This window comes from Torulaspora delbrueckii, chromosome 5 (genome assembly GCF_000243375.1).
Source record: "Torulaspora delbrueckii CBS 1146 chromosome 5, complete genome".
Lineage (NCBI taxonomy): Eukaryota > Fungi > Ascomycota > Saccharomycetes > Saccharomycetales > Saccharomycetaceae > Torulaspora > Torulaspora delbrueckii.
This window is the reverse complement of record NC_016505.1, coordinates 301,420-314,819: the sequence shown is the minus strand read 5'-3', so window position 1 is coordinate 314,819 and position 13,400 is coordinate 301,420. Positions and strand designations below refer to the sequence as shown.

Genomic DNA, 13,400 nt, shown 5'->3' with positions numbered 1-13,400 from the left:
CTTATGTATATTTTAGTAAATGGGAAAAGTTCAATTGGTTTATTTTGAAGATACACCAAATAACTCTGACGGCGGAGGTAATTTGACCGTTGAGTTCGTCACCGTTCTTGGACTTGTCTCTACATTATGACTATTGTCTAGGAAAACTCCATCCATATTAGAAAATTTTGGATTGGTAAACGTTGGTCTACCATGAGTTGGAGTCCTTTGACTAGACATTGGGTCAGCAGGTTCATACATGTAGTAATTGGGATGTTGCGCAGTTTCATTGCTTGATCTGCGCACAGCGCTAATGTTCAACCGTGGCAGCACAATATTGGGATCTCCAAAAGTCGAAGATTCCATGCTGACGGAATTTGACATACTCACACTTGTAATGGACTGCCGATGATCATTTGTCGAGGAGTCTATGGACATGGAACGTGACGACTGTGGTGAATACATCCAGATGGGCTGTTGTGGCGAATTCCATGTCTCTGTGAGCCTTCTTCCCGCCTGCAGTTCTGATAACTGATGACTATGGTGATCATAATGCCTTTGTGAAAAATCGAATAGATGCAATTTGATGTCATGATTGAGATGTGGAATCCTCATCAATCTTTCCTTAATGATGGATTCTTTCAAATAGGTGACAAACGACTGGACCAATTCGTGGAAACCGACATATGCAATTGATTGGGAGTCGAATAAATTATGGGTCAATTCTTCTTGTGTGTATTTGTCTAAGAGTTCATTGCAATTGATCACGTACCTGTTGATAAAATGATCAATTGCTATACTCTCCTGCTGTGTATGACCACGTCGACTGGTTAAACGGTAGCCGACGAAGATCAAAAGTTGTATCATGGGATTTTTCAAAAGTCCAATAAGTCTATGTGGACAGTATTTGTTGTTGCTGATAGATAATTCAAACTCGAATAACCTTACAAGGAAAATGACCACGTCGGATATTAGGGAAACGTATCTTGCGTTTAACCCGTTCGGATTTTCAATCAATGGGAATATTGGCAAACAACATTTGATAAAAATCTCGTTGATCATTGCTGAATCGATAAAGATTGTAGGGAACTCAGCCATGGAGTCCATAAACCAACGTTCATTGTCTTGTTTAACGTTGAACGCTTTAATGAGGTTGAACCAAGTTGTCTCCAACAGTAACCAGTGGCTCTCAGACTGTACGGGGATCAAATATTGCGACAAGGAAGATGAAAACTTTGTGGGCAAGTCAATCAAGTTTAGCTTGTGCAAAACATCATTAGGAACAACAGAATCTTGCGCAAACTTCCTGTTGAGCATCATGATAGCATTGTGGTAGTCTTGAGGATCTTTGAATTGCAAGTGCTCAATGATCCAATCGCAATACAATGCATCAGCGACCAAATTCAAAGTGGTTAAGTGCCATTTGTTGTTGTTCAGTACTACTTGGAAGACCAAATCTTTTAAAGTACAGTCATTTGATACCTTTTGTTGCAAGAACCATTCGTATATCGAACCGGACAAGCTGTTTGACTTGTTCAAAGCTCGGAGCAATGATACCCAGATCTGGAATATGAGCCAAGTCTCATCGTGATCGAATTTATCTTTAGGTTCCTTGATATACTCGGTAAAAACTTGTTGATACGATATGAACACGTGACGTATCCCCGCCTCGGTATGATGATGGCGGCTAAACAATAACAATGCGTGCACCAGCAAATTCATCGACACAAGCGAGGACTCCTGTAGGCACTTGTTCCAGCATACATGCCACAAATCACTCGCCTTGTCTTCAGAACACTCTAAATAAGAACCCAAACAGGCGATCGTTGCCGCGAGCAAGGTACCGGAGTGTGACATCACACTGTGAACAAACACATTCCTCTCCGTTAGATGTTCCATGCCTCGTGCGTACAATTTCGTTACAGAATCTGCACCTACAGCATCCTTAACCAAGTCGCATACCGCATTGATGGTTTCCTGTGACAACACTTCTGACTCTTCCCTGCGCCTTCTCTTACGCTTGGCACCTTTGTCTGGCACATAGACCAATGGCCTGCACTTGTCAACTCTTTTATCGTCCCCACTAACTTTGATCATAGAATTGACCCGCAATTCCAACATCAAATCACCCTTGGACGAACCAGCCGCAGGCTCCAAGCTACTCTCCACCAGCAATAGTTCCCGGTGAACCGTACGTATGTGCCTCTGTAGCAGATCACGTCGCACGAACGAATGTCGGCAGACTTTACACTCAAATGGTTTCACACCAGTATGTGATCTTTCATGTCTAGCTTTATGTTCCGACCTTGAGAAAGGCTTACCACAATACGAACAAATATATTTTTTCTGTTGTGACTGAGAATTGGTAGGCATTCCTTACTGGATCTCAGGCATTACACTCAAAATAGAAATGTTCGACACTTTTCCCACCTCCGAAAAGTAAACAATAAGCGAACCAGAAGAGTCCAGAACGAAACCGCTGAAGGACCGCCCTTTATATACCCACTCAAGAATCGACACAAACAAAAACCCCTCCCCTCTTCTCCCCTACCTCGGTCAACCGCATGGAAGAAAAAGAACCCGATTCGAGATTAAAACGCACAGCTCCGGGGCACGGCGATGCGGCGGGGAAATGAGTGGGGGCGGGGATCTTGTCTCGGCGTTTAGGGCAAGAGCGGAGGCGGGGGCTCGTCGTGTGTAGCGACCCCTTGCCAACTCTGCTCGTACGACGGCACCTGCGTGAAGTAGTCATCTTGCGTGTGTGGGCTACGGGTGTCGCGAGAGACGGAGGGGAGTTAGGAGCCGAGTGGATGGCCATCGGCTGTTGTTCACGGCCGAGAAGGTGGTCCTTTAACCGGTCCTGGTAGTTGGGCGGAGCTGGTGCTGGTGCTGGAGTGGTGCTGCGCTGGGGGGTCGAACTGCCGTCGGTGAACAATTGGACCAGTTCTCCCGCTCTGAAATGAATGTTCCCGTTAGCATTGTCAAATAGCACCAAGCGACCTTTCATTCCGACAAGCGGTGATATGTAAAGTGATACGGGGAGGTTTGCTTTGATTTCCAACCGCTTTGTAGTATCCTCCGCTCTTGTGAGTACGATCTTGATCGCTAGCTTATGGCGAACTTGAATGAGATCACCGCGTAGATCACAGTCTTGGGTGATTTTTTTCAGATTGTCCGGGGTCTGGAATATCGAGTTGATCTCTGTTACGTCGGTAAGTAGACGGTCAGGATTATTGAGAAATTCGTCAAACTCTGTAAGCGATTGTTTGGTCATTACTTGTTGATCATCATAAGGTTGGCCCGCGTTGTCGCGTACCAAGTAGAATTGTAATAGGGATGCGTTGATCTTGTCGAGGATGTAACCCTTTTGGAAAGGAAACAGTCTTATATGAATTGGTATGGAGTCTCCGATGGCGATTGCTTTACTTGGGATACTCACTTCGTACTGGATCTTGTCTTTACACGTTGCTCCGACGCTCATCTCCTGTTGAAGCGATAAATCATCGGGCGCTAAAGTGCGGAAAATGCGTAGATATTTGTACGTTGTCATTGAAGGTTGGTGTAGGTGCAGGGCTTCCAGATCTTCCTTGAGTAGTGAAGTGACACTGCTGGATTTTCGTTTGCGGTCTATCCGCGCTTCGAAGTTGTATAAAAGCGATCCACTTTGTAGACCTTCCACGGTTTCCATTATTTCGCTTGGCAGTATAACTTGGAAGGGCAAATCGTAGTTACCCTTGGGTAGATGAAACACATAGGACGAGGAAGAATACAAGTCCTTGTAGGGAGTGCCCGTTACACCGTTGGTCGGAAGTTCCAAGACATGGCTTGAATTCTTCTTGATCAATCGATTCACTACAGGGCTGGAAAGCGATCGTTTGGCTAGTTCTCGGCGACCCGCATCCCCAGCGTAATGCTTATCGTCTCCAATCACTGTGTTTCCTTGTGAGGAAACTAGCAGGTTTTCCCATCTGGTTTCTAGTACGGTTTTTTGATCCTTTACAATACTTGTAACACCAGAACGATTATTGTCCCTTCCCATCTGCAAGAAATCCAGCTTAAAACGACCAATTAGTTTTAAAGAAATCTTTTTCACTAGCATATCATGGGAAAGAGAGAATAACAGCCGGCCATTGAGTGGGACAGGGTTCGATTCTAATGGTGATCCTCTTATGAGCACCAAATCCTTATAAGGTGAGTCCACTCGAATGTCGCAGTAGACTAAAGGATCCTTACTGTATCCACCATGCGATGATTTGAGTCCAAACATGCCCTTCTGAATCTCTTTGTTGTCTATAAAGTGTTGACAATTTTTCATTTAAGCTCGAGGGGCAGAGCAGCCGTTTAAATTACCAAATTGAAAGTTCCATGCCTGCAAAGGACTAAGCAGAAAATAGATGAAAAAGATATGCTGGTTTTGCCCCAGGAGGTATGGATCGACATAACACGCTACTTGGGACCGCAGGACCTGTTCCAACTACGGCTATGTTGTAAAAGGCTTAATCAAATTGTAAGTTCGCGTGCGATATGGAAACCTAGATGCTATGAGAAGTGGCTTGAGCATCAATTACATGATGTTCTTAATACACACCGGGACGAGCATCGTGATTGGTTTTATTACTATAGGTTCAGAAACAGGATTGACAGGCATGTGCTGAATCTCTTAATTAAGATCACTCAAGTAACAGATACCGATGAGTATACGAAGTTGTTTGAAAACGTTCTTCGTTACAATCCATCGCATCTCATCCCATTATTTCATAAGATAACGAGTAAAGCAACCGAAGGAGAAACCGAAGGAGCAACGTTAGAGCTCGTTACGTTGTGTCAGCGACTGTTAAACACTTTGAGACATAAACATGTTTACGATCTGCTAAGAATTGAGGAAAAATCCACACCTACGTTTGTTCATAACGCTGAAGAAACATTTTTTTTGCCATTGGCTGCAATGGATCCCTCATTTGATAGATTATTACATTTCAGACAGGACATGTTTGCACAAATTCATGCATTGATTAAGCAGGAATTCGAAGATTTAGATGACTTCTTCAGGCTTCCTGCTACTTTAAAAGTCGATAAGCTTATTTGCTTTCTCACAGAAGTCCTCAATATCTTCAAAACCGATAGACATTTCTTCCTAGAAGATTTTATGTTACTGAGGATATATGCAGGGGAGACTACAGGGCATCCGTTAGTCATACTTTCCATTATTCAGTCACTGGCCTCACAATATGCTGTTGAGACGATCTTGTGCGGTTCGTACCTCATAATTTCTGATTCCAGGCTGCGAGATGGAGAGAGCTACCTAACACTTTCTTCTACTGGTGTACCCAAAATCTTCACCAGGAAAAGATTAGTCCAATCTTTGAAACGGATTGTAGGCTCCAGTGATTACATTATTCAAAGAGAAATAATGCCCACCATTTTACAACCATTGAAATATCAAACATTGTTAGCGACTATTTTTAAAGAACTGTTGCCGTTGTATAGCAGATCGAAATGGTCTGCCTCACCAATGAAGACAATGGAAAAGGCTCGAGGTATGTTCCCTTATAGCAACCAGCCGATGAACTCAGAGACCGTACGTTATTTTCTGTGTGTTTATAAGGCAGTAGAAATGAGACTAAGGTTGGAATCACAAGTTTCAGTTCTGTTTACAATTGCGCACAAGCAGGTTTTCGCTCTCGTTTCCAGATTATTTCCTGAGGACTCAACGTACCTAAATAAACTGCTAAAATGCGATGGAAAAGACTTTGGTGAGATACGTTATAACTACGAAGATTGGATTCTGCACCTTCATAACATACCACTTGAAAAGTCAGATGCTTTGGGTCTCTTTGTTATGTCGCCCAGGGATAGACAACTGATGTGCGTCGTTGGAACGAAGAAAATTGGTAACGATGAGACGTATTATACTTTAATGAACTTTATTGGGGAATTTTATGTTGAGCTCCGTCAGAACTTGGAGGTGTTTGACGTCGAGAACAACGAACATTGTATCGAAAACTTCCTTTCCTTAGCTGCACAATCAGACTTGGGACTAGTATTCACCAACTTTGACTGGCAGCAGAAGAAGTTGATCACCAACGCTAAAGTTCTTCACATTCTAGCTACACAAGATTAATCTTAATGTAATTTTACGAAGACTGTAAATAATTCTAATATATCATGATCATAAGACTTATTAGTCTTTGCGCGAGCTTCGAATCGGGTTCTTTGTAAGAACTGACATGAAAAGCTCACTAAGGGGATCAAAGGGGAACAGAATAACTGATTGGAGGAAATGCTTAGAACGTCAAGACTGATCCAGAAAAGTTCTCAATACTTGAACTCGCGGTCTATTAGCTCTAAAGTTATTGGTATAGACTTGGGTACAACAAATAGTGCAGTGGCATACATTAGAGACTCCAGTGACAGAAGATCTGCTACAATAATTGAAAATGATGAGGGTCAACGTACAACACCATCTGTAGTAGCATTCGATAAGAGTGGCAAAGCCATTGTCGGTGCTGCTGCTAAGAGACAAGCGGCTATAAACCCAAGAAACACATTCTTCTCAACAAAGAGGTTGATCGGTCGGCAATACGACGATCAAGAAGTTCAAAGAGATATTAAAACACTTCCGTATGAGGTTTGCAAGTCTGAAGTAAATGGACAAGCCTATGTAAGGACCACACAGGGTGAATCAAAGTCACCCAGTGAAATAGGGTCGGTCATATTGGAATATCTGAAGAACTCGGCGAAGGTCTATTTAAACGAGGATGTGGATAAGGCAGTGGTTACAGTTCCGGCTTATTTTAATGATTCGCAAAGACAAGCAACTAAAGATGCTGGAAGGCTTGCTGGGTTGAAAGTTTTGAGAGTGGTGAACGAACCTACAGCTGCTGCTCTAAGTTTTGGCATAGATGATGAAAAAAATTCTGGTATAATAGCAGTTTATGATCTTGGCGGTGGAACGTTTGATATATCCATCCTAGACATCGAAGACGGTGTCTTCGAAGTCAGGGCTACCAACGGGGACACTCATCTAGGGGGAGCTGACTTCGACGAGATTGTTGTTACACATATAATAGACTCATTTTTGGAGAAGAACGCTGAAATAAATGGTAATACATTGAAGCAAAATGGTGAAGTAATGCAAAGAATTAGGGAGGCAGCTGAAAAGGCTAAAATTGCGCTTTCACACACCACGACAACCACGATTGATATCCCATTTATCTACGAGAACAAGCATATCCATTTGACAATGAAGGAGAGCGAACTGGATGATATGACGATGCATTTGATTAAGCTTACGATAGACCCAGTGAAGAAAGCTTTAAAGGATGCGGACGTGGAGCCCGAAGATGTTGATGACCTTATTCTTGTGGGTGGTATGACTCGAATGCCAAAAGTCAGATCAGTAGTCAAAGATCTATTTGGGAAGGAGCCTAACACTTCTGTGAACCCAGACGAAACTGTTGCATTGGGTGCCGCTATCCAAGGTGGTGTCTTGTCAGGAGAAATCAAGAATGTTTTACTGCTTGACGTTACGCCTTTAACTCTTGGTATCGAAACATATGGTGGCGCATTTTCACCTCTAATCCCTCGAAACACCACAGTTCCTGTTAAGAAGACAGAAGTTTTTAGCACCGGTGTCGACGGACAATCTGGCGTGGATATTAAAGTATATCAGGGGGAGAGAGGCCTAGTGCGCGACAACAAGATGATTGGTGATTTCAAGCTGACAGGGATCACTCCTTTGCCTAAAGGTGTACCTCAAATTTTTGTCACATTTGATATTGATGCTGATGGTATAATTAACGTCTCAGCATCGGAGAAAAGTAGTGGTAAAGAGGAATCGATTACAGTAATCGCTAATTCAGGTCTGACGGAAGATGAGATAAATAAAATTGTGGAAGATGCCAACGCAAACAAACAGATGGATAACATAATCAGACAAAGAATAGAGCTCATCACAAAAGCTGATATTATGATTACTGACTCGGAGAATGCGTTTGAAAACTATAAAGACATAATATCTCTTGATGAGTCTTATCCAGAAGTTCTTAGTGACCTACACAAGGTTCGCAGAATAATAAATGATTTCAAAAAGAACGAATCCAACCTGGCTTATGACGTAAATGACATCAAAAGAGCTACAGACGCCTTCCAAAACCGGGCATTGCAACTGTTCCAGCAAGCTTCGAAAAAGCAAGCTGAGCTGAAGAAGAAATAATCAATTTATCACTTTCGATATCCATGCACATACTCTTAATTATACATAAACACCAATTTCAACCCATCATAATGACTTGTTCATGAATTTCCTTCTGGTAAATGCAAGCCAGAACTTTGATGGGCGTTCTTTCGAGTCCCTGTAAAGCCTATCTAGTAGCCTCATAGCTAATTCCTGACGGAATTGCTGAATGTAAGTTCGTAACAACTCCATAGCATTATGATCCTCTAGGGGTACAGTGTAAACTGTATTTAATGGGAAACCTGAAGAACCAGGAAGCACAAAATTGTCTAATGCAACGTTAGTTGAGATTTTCACGGCTTCATTATAGTTCGTGGTGGATCTCAAGTGAGACAAACATTCATTGATAAACAGGATACCATAAATCAGCAACCGGTCAGCTGGGGATTTTATTTCGAAGTTCTTAAAGAACGAGTTTGCACGGAAAAGGTCCAGGCACTCATCTATTATATCATAATCGGAATTGGCTGGATACGCAGGGCCTCTAAACTTAGTATTTAGTGGGAGTAAAACGATATTACCAACCATACGGTCGGTCTGGGGATCAACGGGAAAAGTTGAGTGATAAGCCTATTGAAGCGATTCAATCAGTTAGTATCTCAGCTCCAGGAGATGTTCGGCTCAGCCGCAAACGAGAAACATACGGGCATCTTGTAATCCGGCCCTGCTCAATTGAGTTTTATCAAGGCCTTATAAGTGTCCACTAACTGGTGAAGTTAGCCCTCTATAGGGGTAAATAAGCTGTGATTTTTTACATTGTAATTAGTCCGTTTCTAGTGAGACCCAGCTCTATCCCGTGTGGAAATACAGTGAAATAAAGCAGCTGAGGGTCTTCAAAGTGATGTCAAGAAGCAAGGCATTCAAGTGATAACGCTAGCAGAAGTGTGAGCTGTGTTTATACAGTAAAGAATTCTTGGTGCTTTTGGGGGAGATTGGTGAAGTTCCGGAAGAAAAGCGTTCTTTACTGCTCGAGAATTCCAATTATTGGAGGACAAATCTGAAGGGTTTGTAATAGCCTACATAGAACCGCAGTTTGGTTTGTTCCGTCACAATATGGCTGGCCATACTAGCGTACAGGATAGGCGTTCTATTTATTCAGAGATTTTTGGATTGGAGAGACGTCCCAATACCCTCGATCCCAGATATCACGGTGAGATCGAGCAAGATCACACGTCTGCGTTATTTGATGGTTTACCAGACAAAATTGAGAATATTGATCGATTAGATGACGTTGTCTCTGAAGAGATCAGTAATGATGTTGTCGCTGACAAGAATGAAGCCGTGAAGAATAAAGATGGTTACATACTGTCCCACAGAACACATATGAGGAAAGTCTCGGATACTCAGAGTATTATGAGCGGAGAAAACACACCGAGGAATAGTCCTAAGAAGTATCAAGCAAATGTCACCTCACCATCGATACCTGAAAAGTCCACACATAGGCCTCCTCCAATCCCATTGACTCAACCCTCGACGGATGAAGAATCACCGCCTACTTCTTCAGATTCCTCGCAATCCACTATACGAGATGCACCTCACCGGTCCCAGAGTGATTTTATACCTCGTAGGACTCCTTCGCTGCCGCAATTGTCAATTCCAGGGTTGAGGAAACAGTCAAGTTTCTCAACTTCTAATGACAACACACCGACACAGTCCAAAAGGTCCCCTTTACAAGGCTTTGGGTTCTTTTCAAGGCATAACTCTAAAGAAATTCATGAGCATCATCCATCCATTCATCCTCAACATCAACACATACAGCAACAGCAGCATTATCACTCATCACATACGCCGGATCAACCATCGGGGCCTGGTCTCACCTCAAGATCGATGTCTCTAAATTCGTCAGCTTTGAAGAATTTGGCTTCTTCGATGCAATCAAAATCTGGCAGTAGTAGAAAAATTGCCCAAAAATACGACGCTTCCAATAATCCGTTCCTTGAAAACCATTCATTAAGCTATCATGGAACAGGCTCTGGAGCTTATGATAACAATAATAATAATAAACATGCATTCAACAACAAAAACAATAACTCCTCAATGGGTTTAGGACTAAAAACACGGAATTCGTCTACTTCTTTGACCTCAAAGAGATTTACTTCGGGATCGGTGTCCAGTATATTATACGATCGTCGCAGCAGCGCGTCTTTACCTTCATCCAAACCAATTCTCAGTGCTTCGATGAAGAAGCCGCAAGTATATCCAGCATTATTATCCAAAGTAGCAACGAAATTCAAAGGATCTATCCAAGTGGGGGAACATAAGAAGGACGGGTTGATTTATCGAGATGCCTTTACAGGTCAACAAGCTGTCGACGTCATTTGTACGATCATCAGAACATCAGACCGGAACCTTGCATTACTATTGGGTAGGTCTTTAGACTCTCAAAAGTTGTTTCACGACGTTGTTTATGAACATAGGCTACGAGATTCACCACATGAAGTTTATGAATTTACCGACAGTTCAAGGGTTATTGGTACAGGTACCACTGGAGTTGTTCCGCTGAACGCTTGCGATCCCTTAATGCTACTACCAAGCTCTTCTCAGGTCAATAATGTTCCATATTCTGCTTCAACTATCGTTACTTCTGGGTCAGCTTCATCATTTGGTAGTGAAAAAACTAGCTCTCATCAAAGTAAAGGACACCAAGACCCGGCCTCGATGCATAATGTCAATGGGGTCTTCACTTTACTTGCTGACTGTTACTCTGCAACTTGTACCCGTGATCAACTATGCTATTCGATATCATGTCCTAGAAGGCTTGAGCAGCAGGCAAGGTTGAATTTAAAGCCTAATGGAGGACTGAAGCGTAATATATCCATGGCGCTAGACGATGAAGAAGAGGAGAAACCATCCTGGACCTCTTCGGTTCCGGAAGAAATTTGGAAGAACTTGGCGAAGAAAGAGATCAAAAGACAAGAGACCATCTACGAGGTTTTCATAACAGAAAAGAATTTTGTCAAGTCACTCGAAGTGACTAGGGATACTTTTATGAGAACTTTGGCAGAAACTAATATCATTCCTTCTGACATCAGAAAAAATTTCATCAAGCATGTCTTTGCACACATAAATGACATATACTCCGTGAATCGGAGATTTTTAGAGACCCTCTCAGACAGACAAAAGAGTTCACCAGTGGTGAAAGGCATCGGGGATATCATTTTACGTTTCATTCCCTTCTTTGAGCCCTTCGTGTCCTACGTCGCTTCCAGACCATACGCAAAGTATTTAATCGAAACGCAAAGATCTGTCAATCCATATTTTGCGAGATTCGACGACGACATGATGAGCTCTTCTTTAAGACATGGTATAGATTCATTCCTGTCGCAAGGTGTTTCAAGACCAGGGCGGTATATGTTACTAGTCAAAGAGATTATGAAATCATCCGATCAAGAGAAAGACAAAAGAGACTATGATAATCTGAGCCGAGCTTTGGAGGCTCTTCGTGGTTTCATGAAACGAATCGATCGAGCAAGCGGTGCTGCGCAAGATAGACATGATGTTAAGCTATTGAAACAAAAGATCCTTTTTAAAAATGAATATGTCAACTTGGGCTTAAATGACGAAAAGCGTAAGATCAAGCATGAAGGTGTACTGTCAAGAAAGGAGCTGTCGAAATCAGATGGATCGGTTGTAGGTGATATTCAGTTCTATGTGCTGGACAATATGCTTTTATTCTTAAAGGCAAAATCAGTCAACAAATGGCACCAACATAAAGTTTTTCAAAGGCCCATACCATTACCTCTACTTTTCGCTTGTCCAGCAGAAGATATGCCACCATTGAAGAAATTTATTGGTACCAAGCCCGATTGTTATGGTACCGTGCTTCAACCTGAATATTCAACAAATAATCCGAAAAATGCGATCACTTTTCTGTACTACGGTGCGAAGCAGAAGTACCAGGTAACTCTGTATGCTGCACAGTTTGCTGGTTTACAAACTCTGCTGGAGAAAGTCAGACAGGAGCAGGCGCGTATCGTTGGCCAGACAGAAATGTTTAACGTCACCAAAATTAGTGATAAGTTTTTCGACTACACTAACAAAATCAATAGCGTTGCATCGTGTGACGGGGGACGTAAGCTGCTAATCGCTACAAACTCGGGGCTCTACATGAGCAACATCAAGAGAACACAGAATAAGGAAACTGGAAAAAGATCCACTTATTTCTCAACACCGGTGCAACTTGTGCAAAGGAATAATATCAGTCAAGTGGCAGTCTTGGAAGAATTCCAGTCCATCTTGTTATTGGTTGACAAGAAATTATACAAGTGTCCATTGGCGTTACTCCAAGTTGAAGGCAATGGGAATGGTTTCTTCAAGAAACACAGTAAGGAACTCGTAAATCATGTAAATTTCTTTGCTGAAGGAGATTGCAATGGTAAGAGACTGGTGGTTACAGCGCATAGCTCTTCGCATTCGATAAAATATTTCGAACATGAACATCCGCTGCTATCAGAAACTAGTGGCAGCAGCAGCAAAAGCTCAAAACGAAAGATAACAGAAGTTGTTTTTGACTCCGAACCAGTATCCATATCTTTCCTTAAAGCCAATTTGTGTATTGGCTGCAAGAGAGGTTTCCAAATTGTCAGCGTTTCGCAAAATGCACATGAATCCCTACTGGACCCAGCCGATACATCTCTCGATTTCGCATTACGCGACACATTGAAACCGATGGCAATCTACAGGGTCGGAGATATGTTCCTGCTATGTTATGCTGAATTTGCGTTCTTCGTCAACACTCAAGGTTGGAGAAAGAAGGACTCGCACATTATACATTGGGAGGGAGAACCACAAAAGTTCGCCATTTGGTACCCATATATCCTGGCATTCGACAGCAGCTTCATCGAGATTAGAAAAATTGACACCGGTGAGCTGGTAACCTGCGTACTAGCCGAAAAGATACGACTCTTACAAACAAGTTCCCAAGAAATTCTTTACGTCTACGAGGACTCTCGCGGTTATGATACCGTCGCTTCGCTTGATTTCTGGGGTTAATGACTAAATTATCGCCATAGGTATATATCATCAAACAGAAAGTATTAATATTGAAAAACGACCTCCTTTACATCGGTATTATTCTAATACCTCAATCTTCACGTGATTTTTTTTTCGGTCTTGGCGTCGTGAATCTTTTCAGAAATAAATAATGAAAAATTATTTCCACCAAGATCTTTCCTATGGGAAACAA

At 42.3% G+C, this 13,400-nt stretch overlaps 6 protein-coding genes across 6 annotated transcripts; 3 read left to right on the top strand and 3 right to left on the bottom strand.

The window, feature by feature from the left end:
- Positions 1-39: 39 nt before the first annotated feature.
- Positions 40-2,352, bottom strand: TDEL0E01590 (uncharacterized protein; the record flags this gene model as incomplete). Its single annotated transcript, XM_003681565.1, has 1 exon — positions 40-2,352. One exon carries the CDS (start codon positions 2,350-2,352, stop codon positions 40-42), a length of 2,313 nt encoding a protein of 770 aa, XP_003681613.1.
- A 133-nt stretch (positions 2,353-2,485) lies between these two features.
- ART5 (Art5p) lies at positions 2,486-4,294 on the bottom strand (the record flags this gene model as incomplete). Its single annotated transcript, XM_003681564.1, has 1 exon — positions 2,486-4,294. One exon carries the CDS (start codon positions 4,292-4,294, stop codon positions 2,486-2,488), a length of 1,809 nt encoding a protein of 602 aa, XP_003681612.1.
- A 90-nt stretch (positions 4,295-4,384) lies between these two features.
- Positions 4,385-6,100, top strand: MDM30 (SCF ubiquitin ligase complex subunit MDM30; the record flags this gene model as incomplete). Its single annotated transcript, XM_003681563.1, has 1 exon — positions 4,385-6,100. The coding sequence occupies one exon, from the start codon at positions 4,385-4,387 to the stop codon at positions 6,098-6,100; it is 1,716 nt and encodes a 571-aa protein (XP_003681611.1).
- A 159-nt stretch (positions 6,101-6,259) lies between these two features.
- SSQ1 (Hsp70 family ATPase SSQ1) lies at positions 6,260-8,194 on the top strand (the record flags this gene model as incomplete). Its single annotated transcript, XM_003681562.1, has 1 exon — positions 6,260-8,194. The coding sequence occupies one exon, from the start codon at positions 6,260-6,262 to the stop codon at positions 8,192-8,194; it is 1,935 nt and encodes a 644-aa protein (XP_003681610.1).
- Positions 8,195-8,260: 66 nt separating this feature from the next.
- Positions 8,261-8,865, bottom strand: ARC18 (Arc18p; the record flags this gene model as incomplete). Its single annotated transcript, XM_003681561.1, has 2 exons — positions 8,261-8,785; positions 8,860-8,865. The coding sequence occupies 2 exons, from the start codon at positions 8,863-8,865 to the stop codon at positions 8,261-8,263; spliced, it is 531 nt and encodes a 176-aa protein (XP_003681609.1).
- Positions 8,866-9,268: 403 nt separating this feature from the next.
- Positions 9,269-13,207, top strand: ROM2 (Rho family guanine nucleotide exchange factor ROM2; the record flags this gene model as incomplete). Its single annotated transcript, XM_003681560.1, has 1 exon — positions 9,269-13,207. One exon carries the CDS (start codon positions 9,269-9,271, stop codon positions 13,205-13,207), a length of 3,939 nt encoding a protein of 1,312 aa, XP_003681608.1.
- Between the last annotated feature and the right edge of the window lie 193 nt (positions 13,208-13,400).